This window comes from Lontra canadensis, unplaced genomic scaffold, assembly GCF_010015895.1.
Source record: "Lontra canadensis isolate GAN:19392208 unplaced genomic scaffold, GSC_riverotter_1.0 scaffold17, whole genome shotgun sequence".
NCBI lineage: Eukaryota > Metazoa > Chordata > Mammalia > Carnivora > Mustelidae > Lontra > Lontra canadensis.
In genome coordinates, this window is record NW_022631011.1 from 24,235,154 (window position 1) to 24,261,265 (window position 26,112).

Sequence of the window (26,112 nt, forward strand, 5' to 3'; positions counted from 1 at the left end):
AGGAACATGAAGCCATCACTCTTGGTGTTTATTGTGTATCTGCTATGGTTGAAAGATTGTCACTGTGCGCCTACTTGGAAGGACAAAACCGATATCCATGGAAACCTGAAGGGTAAGTTTGGTTTCTTTATCTGTGCTGTGTCCTGTTTGCCTGTTTGCATGTCCTGCTGCCATTTGCGGTGATTTACAGTTGAGACATAACTGTATTCATTTCGGCCTTCTAATTTCACAGTGAGATGTTCTCTAAGCACTTAAACCAAGTAGACATGACGCCAAACATCTGGAATAAAAATAGAAAATTCCAGTCAAGTATCTGAGAAGGTTCACATATCCAGATGTTTGCTATCATACAGATAAAACTTGCCAACTTTTGGACTGCATTTCTTGGTATCATCCAGATGTTTGGTGTCCTCTAAGCACAGTTTTAATGAACAGTGAAATTCTTTTCTAGCACTTGAAAAATTTAAACAATTAAAGTAATCTGTGTAGTTATTCTTGACATAGTGGAAGAACGGGTTATAATGACATCGAATCTGGTTGGTCTATGCTCCTTAACTTGTGACCTTTGCTTGATAGTACATGCTTTGAGTACTGAACATTTAGAAAAATATATTAGTTAAAATGTCGCTTTAGGGATGTGTAATATTAAATTTGGAAGCAAGCATAAGCTCCTTTGGAAGCCATATTGACTACTGCAAAGAGAGAATGATAATGAATTTCATGCCCACTACAGGCTTATTAAAGTTGTGTAAGAGATGTCCAGTAGGTTATTAAAGAATCTTGCATTAATGAGATACTTTCTAGGTTTGATGCCTCCTGGAGAGGCAATTAAAGCTGAAAGAACGGGAAATTGTTCACTGTGTTTGAGGTTCCCAGTTGGGCATTTAATATAAATAGTCTGTGAAGAAGATTTCAATATTTTTCTAATATAACACACTTGAGTTTTAAGTGAAAGGAAAAAAAAGGATACATGGAAAAAGGCCCTGAGGAAAATGACAAGAATGAGGTTAAGTGAACTCTGACTCGTCTAGTTCAGAAGCAAGGAATAGAAGGTATCCTCTATGTGGCAGCTGTGTCCATGCGGCAGCTGACAGCTGATTTGTTGTCATCTGCTTTCAGAGTCTGATGTGGTAAAAGTCTGAGGTGAAAAGTTGGTGAATTCATTGTAATTCTAATACATTGTAATCTAATCAGATCTCAAAGGAAAAAACTACAATATATCTTTTAGGTTTTTCTGAGGCTGGAGACATACATGTAGAGGAAGAGGTGAAGAAGGCTTTGATTGGTATGAAGCAGATGAAAATCATGATGGAAAGAAGAGAGGAGGAACATACCAATCTGATGAAAACCCTGAAGAAATGCAGAGAAGAAAAGCAGGTACAGTAATTGAGAATAACACCTGTTCTTAAATATAGCTAGACCATAAATATTGTATTTCTTAGTGCAATTGATAAATTACTTCTTTCCCCTAATAATGGATCTTTTGGACAGCAGCTCTCAGTAGAGGAAAAGTTTGAGGAAATTTCAAATTTCTTAAGAACACAGTCCTGGCAGAATAGACCTTTGCAGGACTCCAAATCCAGGAATTTGGGGGATTTGTCTGTTAGGGAAGTGCTAGTTTCTTAAAAAGACTTTATCTTAGTTCCTTCTGACTTGGGGCATTGATTCAAAAGTGTCACAGAAATTTCTGGCTAGTTCTGTGGTTTCCAAAGGTTTTTGATCTCCCATCCCTATTACTAAAATTATTAGCATTCACTCCTAAATTTATATACATTAATTTATTTATAAATTACACACATGAATTGTTATCATTAACATCTCAAGGGTGAGGTTCCTCACTTGCCAGAGTAGGTATTCAGTCCATATTTCAAATAATCTTCTAGATAGTATTCTGGAATTTTTTTATTTTTTACTTTTTTTAAAAGATTTTATTTATTTATTTGACAAACAGAGATCACAAGTAGGCAGAGAGGCAGGCAGAGAGAGAGGGGGAAGCAGGCTCAACACCAAGCAGAGAGCCCGATGCGGGGCTTGATCCCAGGACCCTGGGATCATGACCTGAGCTGAAGGCAGAGGCTTTAACCCACTGAGCCACCCAGGAGCCCCTCTGGAATTTTTAAAGAGATTTTATTTCATTATTTGACACAGAGAGAGATCACAAGTAGGCAGAGAGGCAGGCAGAGAGAGAGGAGGAAGCAGGGTCCCCGCTGAGAAGAAAGCCTAATGAGGGGCTCAATCCCAGGACCCTGAAATCATGACCTGAGCTGAAGGCAGAGGTCTAACCCACTGAGCCACCCAGGTGGCCCATATTCTGAAATTTTTTAGCGGATTCCCAGATCTAATTAGATCACAGTTTTACTTTGTCACGTGACCAAAAAAGCGCTTATAATGAAGAAGTATCAGCTCTGCCATTTGCTTCTTGTCTATCTGAGCTGAAATTATTCATATTTTTTAATCTGCTAGATATTTTTTTTCAGGAATCTTTTAAAACCACTTGTCCATTTAGTGAAGGCTAGTCTAGTTAAAACTAGATAATAAAAGGATCACTTTACCTGCATCCTCTTAAATTGGCAATTCATTGCAATGAGCTTCAAGGGAATAAAGAGAAAGGGAACCGGTGTCTATGCTCCTGGAATGTGGAGGGCCCCACTTCCCCAGGGTCCTACTGAGCAGTTGATGACTTGCGATGGCACCACAAGACAGTCCTAGTGTATACTCAATAGTACCTCAGCCTAATCCATTTCTTTATTCAAATGCCTCTAGTTAATCACTGCAGTTCAAACTATGTACCTTAGCAAAGGGAAATACACATTACAGTTGACTCTTGAACAATGCAGGGGAAAGGGGTGCTGACCTCCAGTCAAAAATCTGCATGTAACTTTTAACTTCCTCCAAACTGAATTACTAATAGCCTATCGTTGACAGAAGCCTTACCAATAACATAGTCAAATAACACGTTTTGTGTGTTATTTCCCTTATACACTGTATTCCTACAATAAAGGAGGGAATATTAAGGATATCATTGAGAAGAGAAAATACATTTACAGTATTGTCTTGTATTTATCAAAAAAAAATCTACATGTAAGTGGACCCATGCATTCAAACCCATGTTTTTAAGGGTCGATTATACATCCAAATGTCCACAGGGACTGTTAAAAATTGTTCATATGTTACAGTACAAACCTTAAAATGTTTCTAAATTATGAACATTGTATGGCTCCCAGTTTAATACCATTAACAATGAACATAACATTCAAAACACTTCAATTATTTTTTAAAATTATTTTCCAACGTTACCCTTAAAGAATAAATCAAAACTATAACAGAAATAATTTGGAAAATATTTTAAATTTTAACTTGAGAGTCAATTACCTTTAAATTTTATCTTTAAAAAGTTGTAGGTGTGGTAAAATACACATAACATCACATCAACCATCTTAACCATTTTTATGTGTTATAGTTCAATAGTGTTAAGTACTGAAACTGAAAATAGCTCCTTATGAGGAAATTCTGGAAGCCCCCAGAGCTGGATTCTTCCTCAGTGGGCTTGTGAGCTGTCCCTGGGAATAATGACACTCGATAGCATTTAAAGCCCCTTTAAAAAAACACAGTATCACATGTAATCCTTCCAACATCTGTGTAACCCATTACTTTCACTTTACAGCTAAGGAAACTGAGGCTCATGATGTTCATGAACGTCGTAATCCAGCACTGTAATGAATGACTGGGGAGAAAGTCAGCGGGCAGCGCTTGTCTGTCTCTGGGACCCAGTGGCTTTGTTTTTCTCCCTTTCCTCAGCCTCCCCAAAAGCCAAGGATATAAAACTATGAAAAGAATGCTCCAGTTAGGGGTGGGTCAGCTAAGCAAATGTCAGTTCAGTTAAGGTGTGGACACTCAAAAAGTCTACTTAAAAATGGAAAAAGAGTAAATGAAACAAGTTGGGATTGGGAGGGAGACAAACCATAAGTGACTCTTAATCTCACAAAACAAACTGAGGGTTGCTGGGGGGAGGGGGGTTGGGAGAGGGGGGGTGGGGTTATGGACATTGGGTAGGGTATGTGCTATGGTGAGTGCTGTGAAGTGTGTAAACCTGGAGATTCACAGACCTGTACCCCTGGGGAAAAAAAAAATATATGTTTATAAAAAATAAAATTTAAAAAAAATGGAAAAACCCATTTAACTCTGAGTCTCCCTCCCTAAAATTACTTTAAAGTGAGGTTAAAGGATATTTTAGATAAATTATGACTTAGCAAATATGAGATTGGTGCCCCCAGTCTCCCAGCACAGAGCACCACCTACCCTAAGGGGACCCAGTGTCATCATGGACCCCTCCACAGCCCCTCCCTACTGATACTTATTGAGAACATCTGAAACTAACTAAAAGTGGGAATCCCCGGGGGTGGGGCATAAAGTGATTTGAACCTCACACCAAATTTATATGGGACTTTGACACACTGTAAACTATAGGAAGAGTCACTGGGTGGGACATCTAGGGGGGAAACAAAAGGAATGGGCAGGGCATTCCTAAACCAGAGATCTTCCTCTGCCACAACATTTCACTACCAAAACTTGGGACAGGTGATTTGGTGACTGGTATTTGTTGTGCTCTTGGAGGCGAGTGGAAGGAAACAGATAATAACATACTAGGTAGCTTGCTTGCTTATCTCACTTAATACAAAGCCTTAAGAGGCAAATCCTATCGCTATTCCTATTTGCTAAGGAAGATATTGCGGCTCAGAGATGTTAAGTAATTTGCCCAAAGGTACACAGCAAGTGTAGTTTAGAATTGGAAATAGTAGGGTTTTGGTTTATGGTGACAATGAAGAGGATATTTAAAACTGGGACTGACTTAGGAAATGTGGGCAGTATTGTTTCCTCCCATGGTGGGGTATCTTTCTTGAGAAGATGTAGGAATCCAAAATTGTTCTGCAATGCCCAAGGAGTTAAGAAAAATCCTCAAAAGATTCTCGGTGCTCACATGGTTCTTTGGAATGTTAATGACTGGGAAGGGTAATTTCTTTTTCTTTTCCATTAGGTAAAAATGCATACTAAATTGGTTTTAAGTACATGAACTTTGCTCCCTTGTGTGTTTTTCACTTAAGGGAGTCACTGTTAGCCCTGAGACTGGGTGATGAAGGAATCCATTATACCTTGTCAGTCCCCTGAACTAAGTCTCAGGCTTGAAGGGAGCCAGTCTTCAGAAGTCCACATGTGGGGGGCACCTGGGTGGCTCAGTTGTTTGGGCATCTGCCTTTGGCTCAGGTCATGATCCCGGGGTCCTGGGATCAAGCCCTGCATCAGGTTCCCCACTCAGCCAGGAGCCTGCTATTCCCAACCCTGCCTGCTGCTCTCCCTGCTTGTGTTCTCTCTCTCTCCCTCTCTCTCTGTCAAATAAAAAAAATAAAATCTTAAAAAATTTCCTTTAAAAAAAAAGTCTACACATGCAAGGAGGTCAGGGGTCTAGGCAGGGGTGCTGGCCTTGAGGGAGGTCCTGGGGCAGGGTTGAGATTCTCAGAGGCAGGTGTCCCTTCTGCCGGATTCCTTGTCACCCAGAGCGGGACCTGGACACATTCAGCAAGGCACCACGAGGGGGAGAACTTGGAATACAGACGAGAAGAAAGATCGCCCCCCCCCCCACCACCACCACCGGTGCCCCCACCACCACCACCACCGTGCCCCCACCTCTGCCCCCATAACACAACATCTCTGCAATTAAAGTGTAACTTGCTGGGCAGATTTGATTTGATATATAAGAGTTGTACTTTCGTGCAATGTTTAAGCACATACAAAAATTAAAGGCAGCATAAATAAGGGAAATACATTTGTAAGCTCTATAAGCTTTAAAGCCCACTTTCCACGTCTTCCAAGAACTAGATGTAGAGACAGACAAGCACACAAGTAAATTATAGTCGTCCTCCAGAGACGGACCATGTCATGGTTCACCCACATCTAATGCAAAGTCTGTCCCTTCGCAAGTACCCAAGAAATAGGTGTTGAATGCACGAATGGATAGATGGAGAAGATTTAAAGTCCCTAGTAGGGATCAAACAGTGCTTGTTTCTTAATCAAACAGAAAGGCAGATTTAATGTCTGCCAGCAGCCAGGGGCCCGAAGAAAGAATGAAGAAGTACATCAGAATATGCATATTTTAAAAAATCAGCTATGGTACACACAGAGAATTATGAGATGAAAATAGGATGTTTGTTTCTCTTTTTAATTAGGAAGCCCTGAAAGTCATGAATGAAGTGCAGGAACATCTGGAAGAAGAAGAAAGCCTATGTCAGGTGTCTTTGACAGGCTCCTGGGATGAATGCAAGACTTGCCTGGAGAATGACTGCCGGAGATTTTACACAACCTGCCAACCTAGTTGGGCCTCTGTGAAAAATACGGTAAGGGAAAAATAGAGCTCAAGGTTTCAGAATTCTGAAAGTACCTACTCCAGTTTAATTCTTAAAAATTAATTTATTTTACTATTTAGAATAGAGATGCCTGACCTGATATTAGCCTTTTACAATCTAGAATCTAACATTCATGCTTGCTTATGTATGAACCCCCTACGTACATTCAACTTATCAGATCAAATAGCCATTCAGTGTTTGTCTCTCCCTATAATGACACTGTATGTGTCTCTGTTAGCAATATTCTGAATCTTCCTGCCTCTTGTTATTTGTGAACATGTTCCCACTCGATTGTAAGCTCTTTGAGGCCAGGGACCATAATATGTTATCTGTCTTCATGTAAGCATTGTAGGTATCTAATAAATGCTGAATTGAATTCTGAATAATAGTATCATAGTCTCTGATTTCAACCTGCTTGAATTTTTTCCCCTGGAGGCAAAACATTTGAAGACATTTTCAGCCTCCTGAATCTTTCTTTCGATAGGCTTGCCCTCTTCTGGAAATACACACATATGCACACGTTCACGTCCTCTTTAGCCATACCTACACAAGTCTCGTAGGACTGGCATGTTTTCTTTTTGTTCCCTTTGGCTATCATCTGGGCAGAGGGAATCACAGAGGGTGGTGACCTGAATAGGATGAGTTCTGCCCCATGGCAGGCTCCTATTGGCCTGAATTTCTCTTCCTTTCAAGAAGAGAGCTCAAGATGAAAGGCAGTGAAGTCTCCCTCTCCATATCAGAGCATGCACTAATTAGAGGATGTTCCTGACTTGGCAGTGCCATACCCAATTATAGAGGGAGCAACCCCTAGGACAATTCATTTGCTAAGTTAATTTGCCTCCACTGTTAATTGCATCTGCTCTGTTTTTATAGCTTCAGTCACTCTCCACTATACCAGAATATGGTGGACTGAGCACTGGCTGGAAGGCAGGAGATTTGGGAACCATTCCTGACTATGCCAGTTGTGTGATTTTATGAAACTTTCATGGGGCTTTAAGGTTTGTGTTTGTGGATGGATTCAGGGAAATAGCTGGCAGAGAGAGGGGCAGACAATCAACCCAGATTACTTTTTGAGGAAGGCATGAGTAATCTAAGAGTTCCTGGAGAATTCTTTGAACAGGACTGGGATGCTAGTGTTTGATGTTAGTTGGTATGCTCCATAACAGTCAACATGCCACATCACTACCATATAAGGGCAACTGTGGTCTGGCATGAAATTAGGCACCATATAGATGGAGAGCATGGTGTGACTGCTGAAAAATTCTTCCACTGAGTGTAAAAATTCTACAATTAGAGCTTCATTTCTTTGACAATAACCAGGGAAGGCTTTGATCACTACTAATATATAACCGTCCCTAAGTAACCTATTTAACTCTATCAGGCATCTATAATATAGCATGAATGTGTTTATCTTTTCCTTTTCATGGACTAATTTATGAGACAAGAAAGAAGAGACCATAAAGTCACTAATGACATTCCACTGAATGAAACAAACCAACCTCCAGCCCAAACCCTAAGACAGAGGTAAAAGACAAGAGCCTTTTTCAGAGTTTTGGGGAAACCTAGACTGTTCCACTTAGACCACAGCATCCCAACCACTGCCAGTATATCAGGTGTGGCTTGTCAGCAATACTGAAAATTTGGCCTTTTTAGGCCTTGGGAAGAATGTCAGATCCTCTTTCCACAATCAAAGTCAAAGATACAAGAGTGGTAATAAATTATCTTAAAAGGAGTCACCATTTCCTAGCTTGCCCAGAATTGTTTTTGATTTAGAATGACCAGTGTAAATTGACTTCAAAATCTACAGTAAGAAATGGTCCATGTCAATTATTTTTTCCATTTAGAAGTAATAAAATAAAATCGATTTAAAAAAAAAGAAATGATCCAGAAAGGAAATTAATTTCTTATTCCATTTTTGTCGTCCACCCCATAGGTCGAACAGTTTTTCAGGAAGATATATCAATACCTGTTTCCTTTTCATGAGGATAATGAAAAAGATCTCCCTGTGGGTGAAAAGTTCATTGAGGAGGATGCACAAATGGCTCAAATAGAGAATGTGTTCAGCCAGCTGACTGTGGATGTGAGATTTCTCTTTAACAGAAGTCTTAACGTCTTCAAACAGATGCAGCAAGAATTTGACCAGAATTTTCAATCATATTTCATGTCAGATACGGACTTAATGCAGCCTAACTTTCTTCCAGCTTTATCCCAAGAGCCAAGGGCAACAGCGGATCCCGTGCAAAGCTGGGACATTCCCAGCTTCTTCCAGCTGTTTTATAATTTCAGTCTCTCTATTTATCACAGTATCAGCACAACAATCACGGAGACACTGAATACAATAGAGGATTTACCAAAACAAGGCAAAGGCAAGTATTAAAAGCTCAGCTTTACTTAGATGTCAATACTAAGGTCAAGCTTTGTTTACTTTTGGAAATACTAGACATTTCTAAGTCATTGTTCAGTGTTTCTGAGAGTGACAATTTATGAGGTATCAGTTTCAGAGCCTCTTAGAGGAAGCTTTGAAGTCTGCCAAACACCATCCCTCCTCCATCATTGTCAAGAGTCCTGAGGGGCTGGTATCTTTTTAAAGCAAATTTTCAAAGCTGAGAAAGAAAATGTTAGCAGCGTGAGAAGTTGAACAGAACAGTTGCCTCCTTTATTGAAAGTCATGTAGATATGCTGAGCTCTTTTCTGCTTGAACATCAGGGGGTTTCTTTAAAATCAGTCTAGACTCCTCCACTCTCAGTCTGGTTAGGAGCCTGGTGTCCCGTATGAACCAGGTCACGCTGAGTGCTCTCCACAGCCTCCTCCGAGTCTCACTGCCAATCCCTTAAATTGTAACATTTATGCATAAAATCACAGAAGATGCTCACTGACAAACCCAAAACTACAGAAACCAGAATATCAGTAAAGGATAAGAATTGCCTTCTACCGATGCCAAACATGCCCCCAAGATATTCCACATTGGAAGCATAATGCTGCTGTGTGTCCTCAGGCAGAAGGAGATAGCTTCCTTGGGCTTCTGTGGAGTGGCTGGGAAACAGCATCTCAGAAATGAGAGCTGCTTGGGGGGCCAAGGTAGGATGTACATTTCCTTAGACTTATGTCTTATGGACCATAAGCCCACGGGAAAGAATGCTCCCCTCTGACATGAAAAATAATGTGGGCTCCCTCTAGAAATCCTGCCATTTGTAACAACGTGAATGAACCTGGAGGACATTATGCTGACTGAAACAAGCCACACACAGAAGGACAGATGCTATATGATACCACTTATATGAGGAATCTAAACTAGTCAAAGTCATGGCAGCAGAGAGTAGAATGGGGTTGCTGGGAGCTGAGTGGAGGGAGAATGAGGAGATATTGGTCAGAGAGTACAAAGTTCCTGTTATGCAAGATGAGTAAGTCCTAAACTTAGAAGTCCAACTGTGCAGGATAGTGTCTATCGTTACAAACACAGTACTGCATACTTAAAAATTTCACAAGAAATGTAGGTCTTACATTAAGCATTCTTAATAATGATGATGATGATAATAATAAGATGGCAGGAGAACATTTTTGGAAGTGATGGATAGGTTTATAGCATAGACTGTGCTGATGGTTTCATGGGTTTATACTTCTCTCCAAACTCTCCAAGTTGTATATATTAATTACTCACAGCTTTTTTTTTTTTTTAAAGATTTTATTTATTTATTTGACAGACAGAGATCACAAGTAGGCAGAGAGAGAGGGAGAGAAGCAGGCTCCCTGCTGAGCAGAGAGCCCAATGTGGGGCTTGATCCCAGGACCCTGGGATCATGACCTGAGCCGAAGGCAGAGGCTTTAACCCACTGAGCCACCCAGGTGCCCCAACTCACAGCTTTTTGTATGTAGAAAGAAATGGGCTCCTTCTAGCTATTTCCCCTAATTATATCAACTGTACCTGACAACATCTGAATGAAATTCTCAAAATTACCATGACATTGCACCACTGGTCTCTATCCAGAAGGGACCTACCTCACAGTACCAGAAACTGAAGCCAAAAAACAATACATGACATCCTTCCCGTACCATTGTTTCCTGAGCAGAGAACAGCCATCATTACTGGAATCCTTTTTGGGTTCTATTTCAGGGTCTGGAAGACTTTCTTGTAAGTCAGATGTTTTCTCTGGTATTCTATTCTAAGGTTTCCAATATTCAGGAAAAGCATCAATGCAGTAGACTAAATAGATCAATGCTGGGGTGATATTAAATTATTTTTGCCTGATCTTTTAAACAGATGGCAATTGTTGGGGGATAATATTCGAAATGTGTTCATTAGAACAAAATAATGACCCCCATCTTTCACATTGCGTACAACCTTATATGTGGGTTGCTGCATTCAAACGTGCACAGGAGTGTAGAGTGATTCATTCACTTTGAAATCGAAATAACTTCCTAATCATTGCAATTCCCTCCCACCCCACAGACTAATAACGCAGGTTTCCACCAGTTCTGCCCCAGTTTCCTCCCCATTCTCACAGCCCAGAACCAGTCCCGGCTCAGCTGGCCCTCTGCACAGCCTCCACCTTGAAGGAGACCCACATATCATAGTGCCCTGTCATGCAAAGGAAATGTAAATGCAAACAGGAAAAACAAAAACAAAAAAGCCCATGTCCCACCCTTATACTCTTTTTCCTCTGCTATCCCTCCCCTAACCATTCAGTGCCCAGGTAGCTCCGCAGAGGAGCTTCTCTTCTCCGATGAGCACCTGTGAACTATTTATCAAGAAGAGTCAGACAAGGGCTCTAGGGTATTTGCAAGCGGTTTCTGTTACTTTTCTAGGTGAACCATAAACCTAACACTCCTGGAAAATCTGCCTAAAGAGAGGACATTTTGAGCTTTGCCCTGTGTAGACAGATTACTAGCTGCCCATAGATATCTACACCCTAATCCTCAGGACCTGTGAATATGTTGTGTTCCACGACAAGGGGAAAGTAAGTTTGTAGATGGTATTGAGGTTGCTTGTCAGCTGACCTTAAAATAGGGACATTATTCTGAATTATCCATGTGGCTACAGGGATTCTTAGAAGTGGAAGAGGGAGGCAGAATAGAATCTATAGAGATGAGAAGGACTTGGCCCTACTTTGCTGGCTTTGCAGGTGGAGGAAGGGGCCCAGGAGCCACGGACTTTAGTTGGCCTCTAGAAATTGGAAAGGCAAAGAAACAGATTCTCCCCTAGAGCCTCCAGAAAAGCAAATTGTGGGCAACATCTTGATTTTAGGCCAGTGAGACCCATTTCAAGCTTTTGACCTATAGAACCAGAAAACCACTGGTGTCATTCCAAGCTACTAAATTTGTGGTAATCTGTTAGAACAGTAACAGGGAACGAATACAAGCCTCCTGTCAGTTACAATGCCCAATAGTGACTGAGTGATCACTGTGTTTTCTGACAACCTTCATGGATGGGCTTCATTTATCAAGATTGTCCTAAGAGCTAAAATTAGAAAAATAGCTAAAATTGAATAATGAACACCGTTAAAAGAAAAGAAGTAATAGTAAAAATATGAAACATTGGGACACCCGGGTAGCTTAGTTGGTTAAGAATCCAACTTTTGATCTCAGCTAAGGTCTTGCTCTCAGGGTTGTGAGTCATGTCTTGTGTTGGGCCCCATGATGGGCCTGGAGCTTACTTAGAAAAAAAAAATCTGAAATATTTTGGTTTTCAATCTTTTTATTTAGTATGGTTTCATTTTAGTCTTCATATGGGAGAATTTCTTTCCTACTTTGATCTTTCTAAACCTCAACTCCTGAATCTGTTGAAAGAGTAAAATAGCTCTTGTAGTTGTCCTCTCTTGCCTTATAAATCCCTGGAAAGGATAGATAAGATTATGTTCAATAAAACTGTGTGATGTAGTAGCTTGGTACAGTGCCAGACACCAGGAGATATGAGTTCTAATCCAACCTTAGAGAGCATTTGCTGACTTTAATTTTCCCTATGAGTGGGGGCAGGGAGACAGAGGCAGGTTGGGAGAGTAGATGGTTGATATGAGTGATGGCACCAGAAGGAGCTGCCTAGAGGGGTCTGGAGGTTCTGGGATGGGTTACTGCCATGTCACAGGATGAGAAATTGGTATCAGATGGCCCTGGAATTTGTCATCCCTGATCTACATACCAGATATTGATCAAGATGCTGAGAATAAGACAATGATTATAACACAGCCCCTGACTTTCAGGAGCTCAGTCCAGAGAAAGGAAAACAGATCCCTGGGCAATTACGTTATTTCCATTACCATATGGTGAGCAAAATGACAGAAGAAGGTACAGAAGAACAGCATGATTTCAAATGACAGGACCAATTCCTTCCCTCAGTGGGGGGAGGGGGGAGTCTAACAGAGAGGATAAGAGAGCAAATAGTACATAAAGCTAGAGATAAGCTCTGTAGCAGAACTCCTCACAGGCACTCTGGGGGCGGGGGTGGTGACAGGGGATGCCACCAATTCCACAGGGACGGTTCTGGAAGGCAGTTGGGAGGCCACAACTTTGTAGTCAACCAAAGGAGATGGCTGCCTTACACACCACATGATCTAACCAGGGCCTCGGGTTTTTAAGCAGCAGACATCACAATTCATCTCAAAATGAAATGTTTCATTTTAAAATGTGGTAAATTAATAATAAATGTATCCTAATAAATGTGAAACATTGACACTGAGAAGTGTCAATTTTCTGTTGGACAGAGTTTTTTTACATCATTTTTTCATATAAATTATTAATTCTTCCAGAAAAAGAAAAGGGTCTCTCAAAAGTTGCTTTAGATGTTTTCCCAAATCTTTGATCCATCAACCATAACATTATACATATGAAATACAAAAGGAATAGTAAGAAAGGAAACGCCTACCACCCAGCTTTAGAAACAGACATTACCAGTATCACTGAAACTCCAATGTACTTCCCAATTATAGCTTTAAAAAATTGAAATAAGTATCAGAAAATTTTTAAATAGAAAGAAATCCAAAGGGAAAAGTGGCCCACAATCCCTTATTTAATCCATTGACATCAGAAATAATAATGACACTAAACTTAAAATAATTCAAATATAGAACAAACAAATGAAAGCTGCCTTCTCTCACCCCACCAGTTATCTCTTCCAAAAGATTCTTCATGATTCCTTCCAGAAAATAAAAATTATATGCATTAATCTTTTTGGGGGGAGGAGGGACATATACAAATAATCATAGTAATGTGATTGTTGGATCAAAGAATATAAGCAATTTTTAATAGATGTCAAATTGTCCTAGCAAATGGTTGCCACTATATGCCCTCCTATGATGGAATACAGAAAGATTTTGAAAGAACTGGTGAGAAAAAGAAATGACATCATGTCCACGCCTTTAAAATACAGACTCTAGGAGCGCATGGCTGGCTCAGAGGGTTAGGCCTCTGCCTTTGGCTCAGGTCACGATCTCAGGGTCCCAGGATTGAGCCCCACATGGGGCTCTCTGCTTAGCAGGGAGCCTGCTTCCCCCTCTCTCTCTGCCTGCCTCTCTGCCTACTTGTGATCTCTCTCTCTCTCTCTCTCTCTCTCTGTGTTAAATAAATAAATAAATAAATAAATAAAATCTTAAAGAAAAAGTACAGACTCTAATGACATTAATGTGCAAACACTATGTTACCTGCAGATTCTAACCACGGAAGCCTGAATTCAAAGGTGTCGCCTGTGCAGGACAGAGGACTGTGTGGAGAACTTGGCCAGAATTTGTCAGAATGTTTCCAGTTTCATGCCAGATGCCAAAAATGTCAGGATTACCTATGGGAAGGTAAACACTTATTATTTTCCAGCGTTTCAATGCTATTCTGGTCAGAGGCCAAAATCTCACTTTTACAAGCATCATGGGTTCATCTACTTTACTTTGAGCACTATTTTGCATGCTTATTGCTGTCTGGGGGTGCTCAGTGTAGGTTTATAAACTTTTATTATTCAAAAGTAGGCCAACTCGCCTTTTCTCTTATTTAAGATTTCATCATTGCTGCTGTGACATTTTTTATGGTTAAATGTGTGCAAAAGAGAAGGTAGGAGCAAATTAGGGCACTCCTTTCTTCTTACTGCAAGGAAAAAGCAAGCCCCCCAATGGAAGCAATCCTTCCATTATATAAACAAATTATTAGCCAAGTGAGTGTTGTTTTTTTTTTTTAATGATATTAACTCTTTCCAGTTGGTGGGTTAATTACTAATTAGTATTTAAATATGTAAAGTGGCTCCTCCTCAGAAACCACATAGACTTTCCCCTCCCAGACCTGGCCAAGAGAAGTAAGAAATCCTTCTCTCCCCTGGCTCCTCCCTATCCCCCCTCCTTCCCTCCCCTCCTCTCCTTTCCCTAAAGGATAACTAAAGTCACCCCTCCCACCCACCACGGCCACCCCCCAACACATTTTCTCACAAAAGCCAAGAGATTTTGATCCCCATGCTTCTGCTTTTTACCTTGCTAAAGCCCCAAAGGAGTTGCTGAAAAGCCAGAAGGCTGAGTATAAACTGGGCCTTTTTGTTATTTCTCCTGATTTACTGATTCAGTGACTCTGCACCTCTGTTTCATCACAAGGAGAATGGAAAGAATGTGTCTATTTTACACGGGTGTTTTGCAGATTACATGAAATGTCTACCATACTAATGATTTTCATTATTTAGGGTTTTGCTTTTTTTTTTTTTAGTTTTTATTGTGTTATATTAGTCACTGTACAATAAAGGTTTTGCTTTTCAAGTCACGGTTACAAGGTTGCATGCAGAAACAGAAGTTCTTATAAGAGAAAAATACGCACAAATACCCTGATCACTTACAAAAACAGTCCCACTCAAACATCCCATCTACATAGCATTACCTTCCTTTCATCCAGTTAAAAGCTTTGATGACTAATCTCTTCCTTTCATAAAATCATACAGAAGATGGGGAGAGGGAATCAGAGGAAGGCAGTCACGAGGTACAAGCATCCAGTTCTAAGATAAAGAGGTTTGAAGCAGGTAAGCTACGGCAGGATGACTCTCGCTAAACACTGCTGTGTGACGTACGGGAAAGCTGGTAACAAAGTAGATCCTAAATTCTCATCACAAGGAGAAATTTTGTTTTCTTTCTGTTTTATCTCTATGACATGATGGATATTAGCTAAGCCTATTGCAATACTTATTTCACAATATATGTAAATCAGAGCATCACATTGTACAGCTTAAACTCAGTGATATGTCAATTATTGGTCAATACAACTGGAAAAAATATGGAAGAAATCAGATAATATAGTACAAATGCCTTGGATAATCAATATACATTGGACTGCGTTAGCTACAGTGCACATCGGATAACACAGAAGGCATGAAACGTGAATTGGCAGCTGCATAGATAGAACATCAAAGAAAGGGGGCTCTATTGCGTTCCCACACAACTTAAAGCTTTCATTATAAAATGCATTTTGTTATAACGGTATAGAGGATAAAAGAACAAAAACCCACATGCCTACAACTGGATTCAGAAATAAAACATTGGGGTGCCTGGGTGGCTCAGTGGGTTAAAGCCACTGCCTTCAGCTCAGGTCATGATCCCAGGTTCCTGGAATCGAGCCCCACATCCGGCTCTCTGCTCAGCAGGATGCCTGCTTCCTCCTCTCTCTCTGCCTGCCTCTCTGCCTACTTGTGATCTCCGTCTGTCAAAGAAAGAAAGAAAACATTACCCAAAGAGATGAAGCCCCCTCTGTGTTCCTTCCAGATCATATCTTCTTATCCCCCCAGAAAGGAAACTTATTTTGAATTTAGTGTTTATTATTCCTTTACTTTTCTTTATACTGTTATCACATGTATATACAACACACACAACACACATAACAATGTTTTGCATGTTCTTAATTTTATATTATTAAAGCATGATTTTTAAGTTTAAAACTATGACTCATACAAATATAAAATGAGCATGTGTCAAGATGAATTTATCCTATTAATGAGGGAATCCGCAAAGTGGTAAAGCTGTTTCTAAGGAGTACAGGAGAGACTGGAGAATTTATAGTCAAAGATAGAATGTGGAAGTTAGATTGCAAAATTAAATATAAAATTAGTTACTCTTCTAACGGGCAATAAAACAGTAAGTTTTGCAGTGATGTTTTCTATCCGACCAAAATAATTTATATCTCTACTGGACAAAAATCACTTGCAACTTTTCTATTTAGAATGTTGATCTAAACACACAGAATTTGGTGCTGAGCACCAGTAAATGGTAAACCCAACAAAAGGTCATTTCCCTAGCGAATCAAAGAGGCTTTAGGTGGGTCTCTTGGACAATGCTGTATATAACGTTGAAAAGAATGCAGCCATTCTTCTGCCCCTATTTCCAAATTTGGGGTAATTTTTCTTAACAATGTAAAATATTATTGCTTAGCTGTTCTTTGGCAACTTGGCTTGTCACAGTATAGTTAGTAAGATTTAGCCATGTGAATACATGTTCTAATTCATTAATTCACTGCTCCATAGTCTGTGTGGGCATATCACAATTTATCCATTCCCCTGAAGTCTATTTAAGTTGCTTCCATGTTTTGCTATTACAAACAACTCTTCTACATTTTGCCAAACAATAATTTTGTCTCTTCAATCAGCATTTGATTCTTCCCTTGTTCTAAGAGCACATAGCTACAATTATAGATGTAAGATCTTATAAATCTTATAATAAATAAATATTATATTTGATAAATATTTTCCAAAACATCATAAATCTTTTTTGTTTTCCCACTAGTTACCATACATTTTTGGTCTTGATTTTAAACATATTTGCTGTGACTCTTTTCCTCTTCTCCCATATCAATTACTAGTACTGCATATATACACCCAAATTCAAAATAGTAGTTTCCCTTTGAGAGGACAGAGAGGGCTTTTGATGTGGGAGGGGCAGAGTGGGGGGCTTCATCTGTTTAGGTGATATTTCATTTCTTAATATAAGTGATAGGCACGTGGATTTATACCAAGGAACTTCTGTCTTCTGCCCATTTTGTTATAGAAGACCATATAATTATCAGTTAAACTAGATCTCTCTTGAAAGTGATGTGGGTATATAAACAATTACTTAAGAACGATAGGCATAAACTGGGAACTCTCCTAGGCAGAAGGGGATGTATGTATAGCAGATTAAACACAAAATTATCATAGTAATTTGTGGTTACTTCCAGCAAGAGAGATTTTATTTTATATTTTATATTTATTATATATATATATTTTTATTTTTCCAGTCCATAAATCTGGCTTAGCCATGGGTCTGTCCTTAGTGAATGAGGCATTGGCAAACATGACCAAAGTGGAGGCTTGACATGTGCTTATAAATGAAAGGTTGTTCTTGGGCATCTGGGTGGCTCAGGCCATGAAGCATCTGCCTTCGGCTCAGGAGGTGATCCTGGGGTCCTGGATCCAGCCCCACAGCAGCAGTGGACTCCATGCTCAGAGGAGAGTCTGCTTCTGTCCCTCCCCACCCCATTCATTCTCTCTCTCTCTCTTTTTTTTTTAAGATTATTTATTTATTTATTTGACAGACCGAGATCACAAGTAGGCAGAGAGGCAGGCAGAGAGAGAGGAAGGGAATCAGGTTCCCTGCTGAGCAGAGAGCCCAATGCGGGGCTTGATCCCAGGACCCTGAAATCATGACCTGAGCCGAAGGCAGAGGCTTTAACTCACTGAGCCACCCAGGCGCCCCCTCCCCATTCATTCTCTCGCACTCACTCTCTCTCTCTTTCAAATAAATCAAATCTTAAAAAAAAAAACAAACACAAAACTTCTCTCTTGCTGTTGGACACCTATCTACTACCATGTGAACATTTGTGTATCTCCTTTGGAGAAATGTCTACTCAAATCCTTTGCCCATATTTTAATTTTGTTATTTGTCTTTTTATCATTGAGTTGTAAGAGTCCTTTATATATTCTAGATACTAAACCCTTATCAGATATATTATCTATTAATATTTTTTCCCATTCCCACATGCGGCCTTTTTACTTTTGGAATGGTGTCCTTTGAAGTATGAAAATTTTTCATTTCAATGAAGTCTAACTTATCTGTTTCTTCTTTTTTGTATTTTGATGCTACATCTAAGAAGCCATTGCTGAGGTTCCTGGGTGGCTCAGTCCATTAAGCATCTGACTCTTGATTTCAGCTCAGGTTTTGATCTCAGGTCATGAGACAGAGCCCTACATGAGGCTCTGTGCTCAGTGGGGAGTCTGCTTGAGATTCTCTCCCTCTCCCTCTGTCCCTCCCCCCACTCACCTCACTTGCTCTGTCTCAAATAAATAAATTTTTTTTTTTAAAGAAGCCATTGCCTAACCCAAGGTCACATAGATTTACACGTGTTTCACCTATAAGACTTACATATTTAGTCCATGTGTTCATTTTTGTATGGTGTGAGGTAGGAATCCAGTTTCTCTCTTTTGCAGTGGATATTCAGTTGTCTCAGTTCTTCTTCTTAAAAAGACTGTTCTTTCCCTCGCTGAATTATCTTGGGATCCTTATTGAAAATTTATTAACAGCAAATAGGGTTTATTTCAACTCTCAGTTCTATTCCATTGATCTATATGTCTATCCTATGCCCATGCTACACTGTCTTAACTGTTGTGCTTTGTAGGAAGTTTTGGCAAGTGTGAGAGGTGCAACTTTAGGGTTTTTGTTTGTTTGTTTGTTTGTTTTTATTTATTTATTTTTTTATTTTTTTAAGATTTTATTTATTTATTTGTCAGAGAGAGAGATAGAGAGTACAAGCAAGCAGAGCGGCAGGCAGAGGCAGAGAGAGAAGCAGGCTCCCCACTGAACAAGGAGCCCGACGTGGGACTCGATCCCAGGACCCTGGGATCAAGACCTGAGCCGAAGGCAGTGGCTTAACCAACTGAGCCACCCAGGCGTCCCTTTTGTTTGTTTTTTTAAGATGTTACTTATTTATTTGAGAGAGAATGAGAGAGAGAGAGAGAGCAGTAAGGGTGTGAGGGCCAGAGGGAGTAGCAGACTTCCTGTCAACCAGGGAGCCTGATGTGGGACTCTATCCTGGATACCCCAGGATCATGACCTGAGCAGAAGGCAGATGCTTAACCAAGTGAGTCACCCAGGTATCCCTGTTTTTTTTTTTTGTTTTCAGAGTTGTTTTGGTTATTCTGGGTTCCTTGTATTTCCCCATAAGTTTTGGAATCAGCTTATCAATGTCTGTAGAGAGGAAATTCATCAGGGAATTTGATAGGAATTATATTAAATCTATAGATCAACTTGTGGAGTACTGCCATCTTAACAATATTAAGTCTTCCAATCCATCAAAATGTCTTTCCATTTATTTAAATCTTTAATTTCTTTCAAAGATGTTTTTTAGTTTACAGTGTATAAATCTTCCACTTAAATTTTTTTCATAAGCAATTCATTCTTTTTAATGCAATTGTGAACGCAATTATTTTCTTAATTTCATTTTTGGTTTGTTCATACTGTATAGAAATACAATACTGATCTTGTATTCTGCTGACTTGTTTATTAGTTCTTATAGTTTTCTGTGTATTTGTACTCTTTAGGACTTTCTGTATACAAGATCACATCATCTGTGAATATAGTTGTACTTTTTCCTTTCCCATGTGATTCTATTTTGCATGAAGTTTCATCTTTGTTCCATGAAAATCTTTTTTTCCTGGGTGGTACTCTCTAAAAGAAGAAATGAGTGTCCTTTGTAGAATTCTTCTTGCCTAAATCATGAGGCAACCACCATCTTCTTCCCCTGTCATTACAATATGTATATTTTTATTACTATTGTAAAAGTTAACAACTCTGAAGTTGCCAGTGAAGACATTTTAAAAGAATATTCAAACTCTTCTTAAATGTATACCATATCTTTTTGTTTATTTGTTTTTAGAGGAAGAGAGAGACTGGTGGGGAGGGGTAAAGGGAGAGGAAGAAAGAGATCTTAGGACATGGGGCTTAATCTCACAACCCTGAGATCATGACTTGAGCTGAAATCAAGATTTGGATGCTTAACTGACTGACCCACTCAGGCAGCCCGCAAGTGTATACTACATCTCGTTGACTGTGACTCCCTTTGTTGTCAAAATGTTATCTTGAATCACTTTCCCAATGCATGTTACTGCAAATTTTTTTTTAAAGATTTATTTATTTTGAGAGAAAGTGAAAGTGCACACAAGCGTGTGAGCGTGGGGAGGGGCAGAGGGAGAGGATTTTTCAAGTGGACTCCCCACCAAACAAGGAGCCCCACACGGGGCTCTATCCCACAGCCCATGAGCTCATGACCTAAGCTGAAATCAAGAGCCAAATGTTCAACCGACTGAGCCACCAGGTGCCTCAAATTTGTTTACTTATAAGTACAAGGAGCTCCCTCTCCTGAAGATCTCAAAATTATATGAAAATGTATGAGGTGCCAGGGAATCTTGTGTTATATCTTAAGTATCCAAAAGAAACCTCAGATGACATAGTTACCCAGCTCTGGTTGGTGGATTCTCTCCTGCCCCTGTCCTCCTGAAGGCATGGCTCTTTGGTAAACAGTTAAAGACATACTGTAAAGAGTCTGTGGTCTTTTCTCCACAACAACAACCTCTGATGATCTTCAACACCCTAACACATAGACACTTCCATGATTTTCAGATAATCTTTCCACAGTATCCAGCCACTCATCAGCAGCTGTGTAAATTCCTAGAATCCTGATTCGGTTCAGAGGGGCTATTATGCAATACAGCACAGAGCTGTAGAATCACAGTGTCTTGTCAGCACAAAGATTGATTTCTCACCGTGTACCATGTCAGTTACAGTTTGAGCAAAGGCCCTGCTACCCCTCTCACTCAGGGCAACGCAGCCTCCACTATACGGAGCAAACCTAGTTCTGCCATCAGGAGAAAGGGAATGTGCTATATCCTTAACTGTTCCTTAGGCTTCCCCGGAAGTGAGACCTATCACCTTGAAGATGGCCCCACTGAACTTCAAGGTGGCGGGAAGCACAATCTCCCAGGCGTCCTGATCAGAGTATCAATGAGTAGCCCTAATGACCGTTCAGAGGCACTACAGAAAGGAGGAGAAGAAAAAAGGAACATTGGCTGAGTCTCCAGTGTGTGTCTGTCCAATGAGCAGGCACTTCACAGTATTATTTCATTCACGCCTATTTTACCTCATTGAAAACTCACTGAAGGTCCAAAGGCTAGAAACAGAAATAGCTTAAGAGCCAGGATTTAAACGCTCCTCACCCAACTCCAAATTGCATGGACATTTCCCTTTACCACGTTACTTTCTTCTTTACTAGACTGTCCTGATGTACCTGACCTCCACACAAAAGTGGACGAGGCCCTCGAATTGGTCAACATATCCCACCAGCAATATGCCCAGGTTCTCCAGATGGCCCAGCATCACCTAGAGGACACGGCATATCTGATGGAGAAGATGAGAGAGGAGTTTGGCTGGGTGGCTGAACTTGCAAACCAGAGTCTAGCAACTGAGAACATCTCCAATTCCATAAAGGTAATGGAGAGACCCGAGAACAGAAAAGGAGACTACATGTGCATCCATTGTTTTGTTTTGTTTTTTTCCCTGTTAATTCACTTCTTAAGTACATCTGCATTTGAAAACAAGCTGTGGGAGCATATTCATGTTTCCACAATGACTGTATTCAGTCTGACTTGATATAATGTGTGCATGATTCTTAGAAACAAGAAACTCTATAGGGAAAATCCATTACAAATGCAAAATACTTTCTAATCCAGACATGGCCAGTTCCACTTAGGGCTAGAGGGATGTACTCAACTGATTCAAGCAAACTTGAAGAAACCTGACCAATGTAACTTTCAAGAGAGAAGATTTCCAGGTGAAGCAATGAATTCAAATGTTGACCCTGATACTTAGCAGCTGAATAAGTTTGGAAACGTTCCGTAACCTTTCTTGGTCTCAGTTTTCCCCCCTGAAAAAATGGAACTAATAGTAGGATACCTTAAAATAGATGTTTGTGAAGCTATCAGCATAGGTTCCTTATCCAAAGCAAGAGTCTGTACATTCTAGCTCTCAAGAGTTTCTGAAACAAAAAGCTGCTGACTTACCTTGAGAGTTAAAGATATTTGTCTACTAATATTCACATCAAAGCATATTGCTATCTTAATTGGCACTTAGACCATGTCTCCCACCATCAGTCAAAAACTCTTGTTGCATAACATGAAACAGTGACCGAATTTCTCTTCTAACCAATTGCCTCCACCCCCACTCCCACAACATGCATTACGTTAACATACAAGTGTACCAGGTTAGTTATTGACAGGTTCCTAACAAGACCTGCATACAGAAATCACCAGGCAGATCAACCAAAGAAGCAATATTTTGTGCAACACGTTATGTCAGTGCCTTACCCAGATCCCCGGGAATCCTTTTACCAACTTTGGCTGGTGCTGCTGCTCACTGTTCTTCCTGGCCCCAGATCTCCAAAAGGGTTGCCTTAGGGTCCACTTAAAAGCTCTCTGCAGCAAAAATAAAACAAGTCAAAATCAGAGAGGGAGACAAGCCATAAGAGACTCTAAATCATAGGAAACAAACTGAGGGTTGCTGGAGGGGCAGGGGTAATGGGCGAAGGGCGTTAAGGAGGGCACGTAATGCGATGAGCAGTGGGTTCACTGATGAATCACTGACCTCTACCTCTGAAACTAATACGTTATATGTTAACTAATTGAATTTGGAAAAAAAAAAAAAGAGCTCCCTGCAGCATCAAACTAAGGCCAGAGGTCACCTGAAGCCGCATCCTAGATTAGCTTTTCCCTTTTGTCTGTGTTGCTTGCCTAATCCCCCCAAAAGTTTCACCTGAAACCAACCTTAATCAATCACTTGCATCACAGTCTCAGGCTCTGCCTCCAGGGAATCTGACCTATAACATTCTGTGTGCTAGTAGTTCTGTCTGTTTCAGACTGCAAAGCTGTGGCCCCTGTGTGATTTGAGACATAGGTTTAGACGGTCAGAACCAGCACATTAAACAAACAAACAAAACAGAATAGGGCAAACTAAGAGAGAAAATATGAGAGTGCATTATATTTAACAAGTCAAGTGCATATATCATGGAACTTTCATTTCCATTATGTGCATGTATGTGTATAAATGTGTATACATATATGTAAGACATGTGTTTTTGAGTCATGATGTAAATGTATTTGTAACTCTCAACCACATTCAAAAGGTTCTGAAAACCACCCTCCCATCCTTGCTGATTCTGATTCATTTCCTTCGTTAGATAGATCATACCCTATAGAGTAAAATAATTCAGTTTATCTGATCATCCTCACAAATACAGACTTTCAGCTAATGAGGAAAAGGTCTTGTCTTGAAGAATAAGATTTGAAGAAAAACTTGAGCAATGCTTTCAAAGTTACAGCCAAGAGTTAATTGCTTTTATTGCCATCAGTATTTTCCATTCTATGTTCAGTTTGCTTCTATTCTAGTGTCTCTGGGTAACACTAACTGATTTACTGGAAATTCTTTATATTGATAACAAAGGCAGTTCTGTATAAAAAATCTCCATATGAAATAAAATTGTGGGTTTCAGGGATATATTGTTCTAATAATCATTGTCACTAAAGAGCACTTACTATGTGTTAGGCAATGTTTTTGGACTTTTTTCATACACCAGACTGTTTAATAATCTCAGTGATCTTACAAGGCACTGTTTTTCACATTTTACAGATGAGGCACAGAGAAGTTAAACAACTTGTCTGAGGTCACACAGCTAGGAAATCGGTAGAACTAGGTAGGATTCAAGCCCAAGCAGCACTTCTCCAGAGTTTCTGGACTTAACCACTTTGCTGAACTACCTGTAAAAGTTATTTTTCTCAAAACAGCTCTTATTTCATCATGTAACAGAAAGTGCAAAGCCATAAAACAGCAAGGACTGAAGAGGAACACATAAATTCCAGCAGGTAAAAAAAGTTATGCCCTTCAGGTTCTAGTTACACGGTATTAGCTTTATAATTATTTATTAAGCTAGACAAAAATGCTTTATGCAGTTTTTATGTGGGTCAAATTCACCAAAAAAAAGGGGAAGGGAAACATTGTTAGCTATTCCTTTATAAATTAGAATTGAGAAATTATCAGTTTTTATTTGACCTAATATTTTCTTTTAATTTTTTTTTATAAGGGGGTTCTTTGAAAACATTTTCAAAATAGTTCTCTTGAGGTTACATCAACTTGCATATCAGTACGGTTTCATTTAAATGATTACAATCACAGTATATGCACTTGAAAATTCATTAAGAGCAACCACTGTGACTTTCAGACGACTGGTTCTCACAAACACATGCCACCCTAAATTGTAATTGTCCTAGGAAAACTCAGGATAAAACTCGGTGCATCGCATTAATGTTTGTGACATGTTTGTGACACTGACAGTTGTGCTCACCAAATATTCCATCTGCTCACTCATCTTTTCTAGCTACTCTTGCTGCGAAGTGGTGCCGTGTGGCAAGTTCCGGCCAAAGAATTGTGATCAAGACTGACTGGGGTTATTTCTAGACTGAGATAGTGCAGGGCTTGTGTGTGCTGATCTACTCTCTGTCTCTGCCAAGGGCACAGAGAAAGCCAGGTGTTCCTTGGACTACGACCATGAGGTGACATGCCACTGTCAACCAGGGCCCTGAGCCGTAGAGGTTATACAGATTCCCTGAAATGGACATGAAACATAAGTGAGAAATAAATGTTTGCTGTATGAAGCCACTGGGATGTTGGGGCTACTTTGTTACCTCAGCACAACCTAGCCTATCCTGACTCATGCGCTATTAAATTAATTCTGAATGTGCACTGGGGATTAGTAATCTTTCGCTGCATAATCCTTCTTCTTAGGTGGTTCCAAATGTTCCTGAAGGCAATTTTTCCAAACAAGATGACACGATGATAGACTTGAGCAATCTGTCTTCCCCCAACTTCACACTCAAGATCCCTCTTGAAGAAAGTGCTGAGAGTTCTAACTTCATTAGCTATGTGCTGGAGAAAGCTGTGCAGCATTTTAAAAAACATTTTAAAACTTGGTAAGCAGAGTGCCTTGTTGATTGGAATAGATGATTCACAAAAGAGAAAGACAACAAAACTAGTTTTTAAGTATCTGGAAAATAGGGGTGCCTAGCTGGCTTGGTCGGAAGAACATCTGACTCTTGATCTCAGGGTCACGACTTTAAGCCCCATGTTGGGCATGGAACCTACTTTAAAAAAAAAAAAACCTAGAAAATGTGTTCAACCTCATTGATCATCAAAGACATAAAAATTAAGACAAGATAGCATTGTGTGCCTATCAAATGTATAAATTTAAAAACATACAAAATTGTGATAGAAGTGTAATGAAATGGGAATTTTTATATGTTATTGTAACACAAACTGTTTCTGCCTTTTTGAAAATACCTTTTTGAAAAGCTATTTGATTATGCATGTCAAGAGCCATAAAACTTCTTTTTGATATAATAATTCCATTTCTGAAATCAGTCCTAAGGAATAAATCTAAATTTGATTAAAATTTAGGTGCAGGTGCCCCTGCCCCCTGCAGGGGCACCTGGGTAAGCTTCGTAGGTTGAGCTGACTCTTAATCTCAGCTCACGTCTTGATCTAGGGTCGTAAGTTCATGCCCCATGTTGAGCTCCATGCTGGCCATGGAGCCTACTTACAAAAAAAAAAAAAAAAAAAAAAAAAAATTCTCCCTTCCCCCAGGCCCAAAATCTGTGTTTGCAAAATTATTTAAAATAATCAAGTTTTAAAAACAATCGTAATAT

At 39.8% G+C, this 26,112-nt stretch overlaps 1 protein-coding gene across 1 annotated transcript; it reads left to right on the top strand.

Annotated features, from left to right (window-relative positions):
* On the top strand, nt 1-25,384 carry CLUL1 (clusterin like 1). The gene is made up of 7 exons (XM_032859837.1): nt 1-112; nt 1,229-1,377; nt 6,222-6,389; nt 8,332-8,764; nt 14,036-14,173; nt 21,636-21,850; nt 25,196-25,384. The coding sequence occupies exons 1-7, from the start codon at nt 7-9 to the stop codon at nt 25,382-25,384; spliced, it is 1,398 nt and encodes a 465-aa protein (XP_032715728.1). The 5' UTR covers nt 1-6.
* Nucleotides 25,385-26,112: the final 728 nt, after the last annotated feature.

Bases quoted from the DNA above. Each gene is read 5' to 3' on its own strand.
- CLUL1 (XM_032859837.1), top strand. From the start codon at position 7: ATGAAGCCATCACTCTTGGTGTTTATTGTGTATCTGCTATGGTTGAAA. The intron at 113-1,228 runs GTAAGTTTGGTT...TATATCTTTTAG, and splicing joins TATCCATGGAAACCTGAAGG to GTTTTTCTGAGGCTGGAGAC. The intron at 21,851-25,195 runs GTAATGGAGAGA...CCTTCTTCTTAG, and splicing joins ACATCTCCAATTCCATAAAG to GTGGTTCCAAATGTTCCTGA.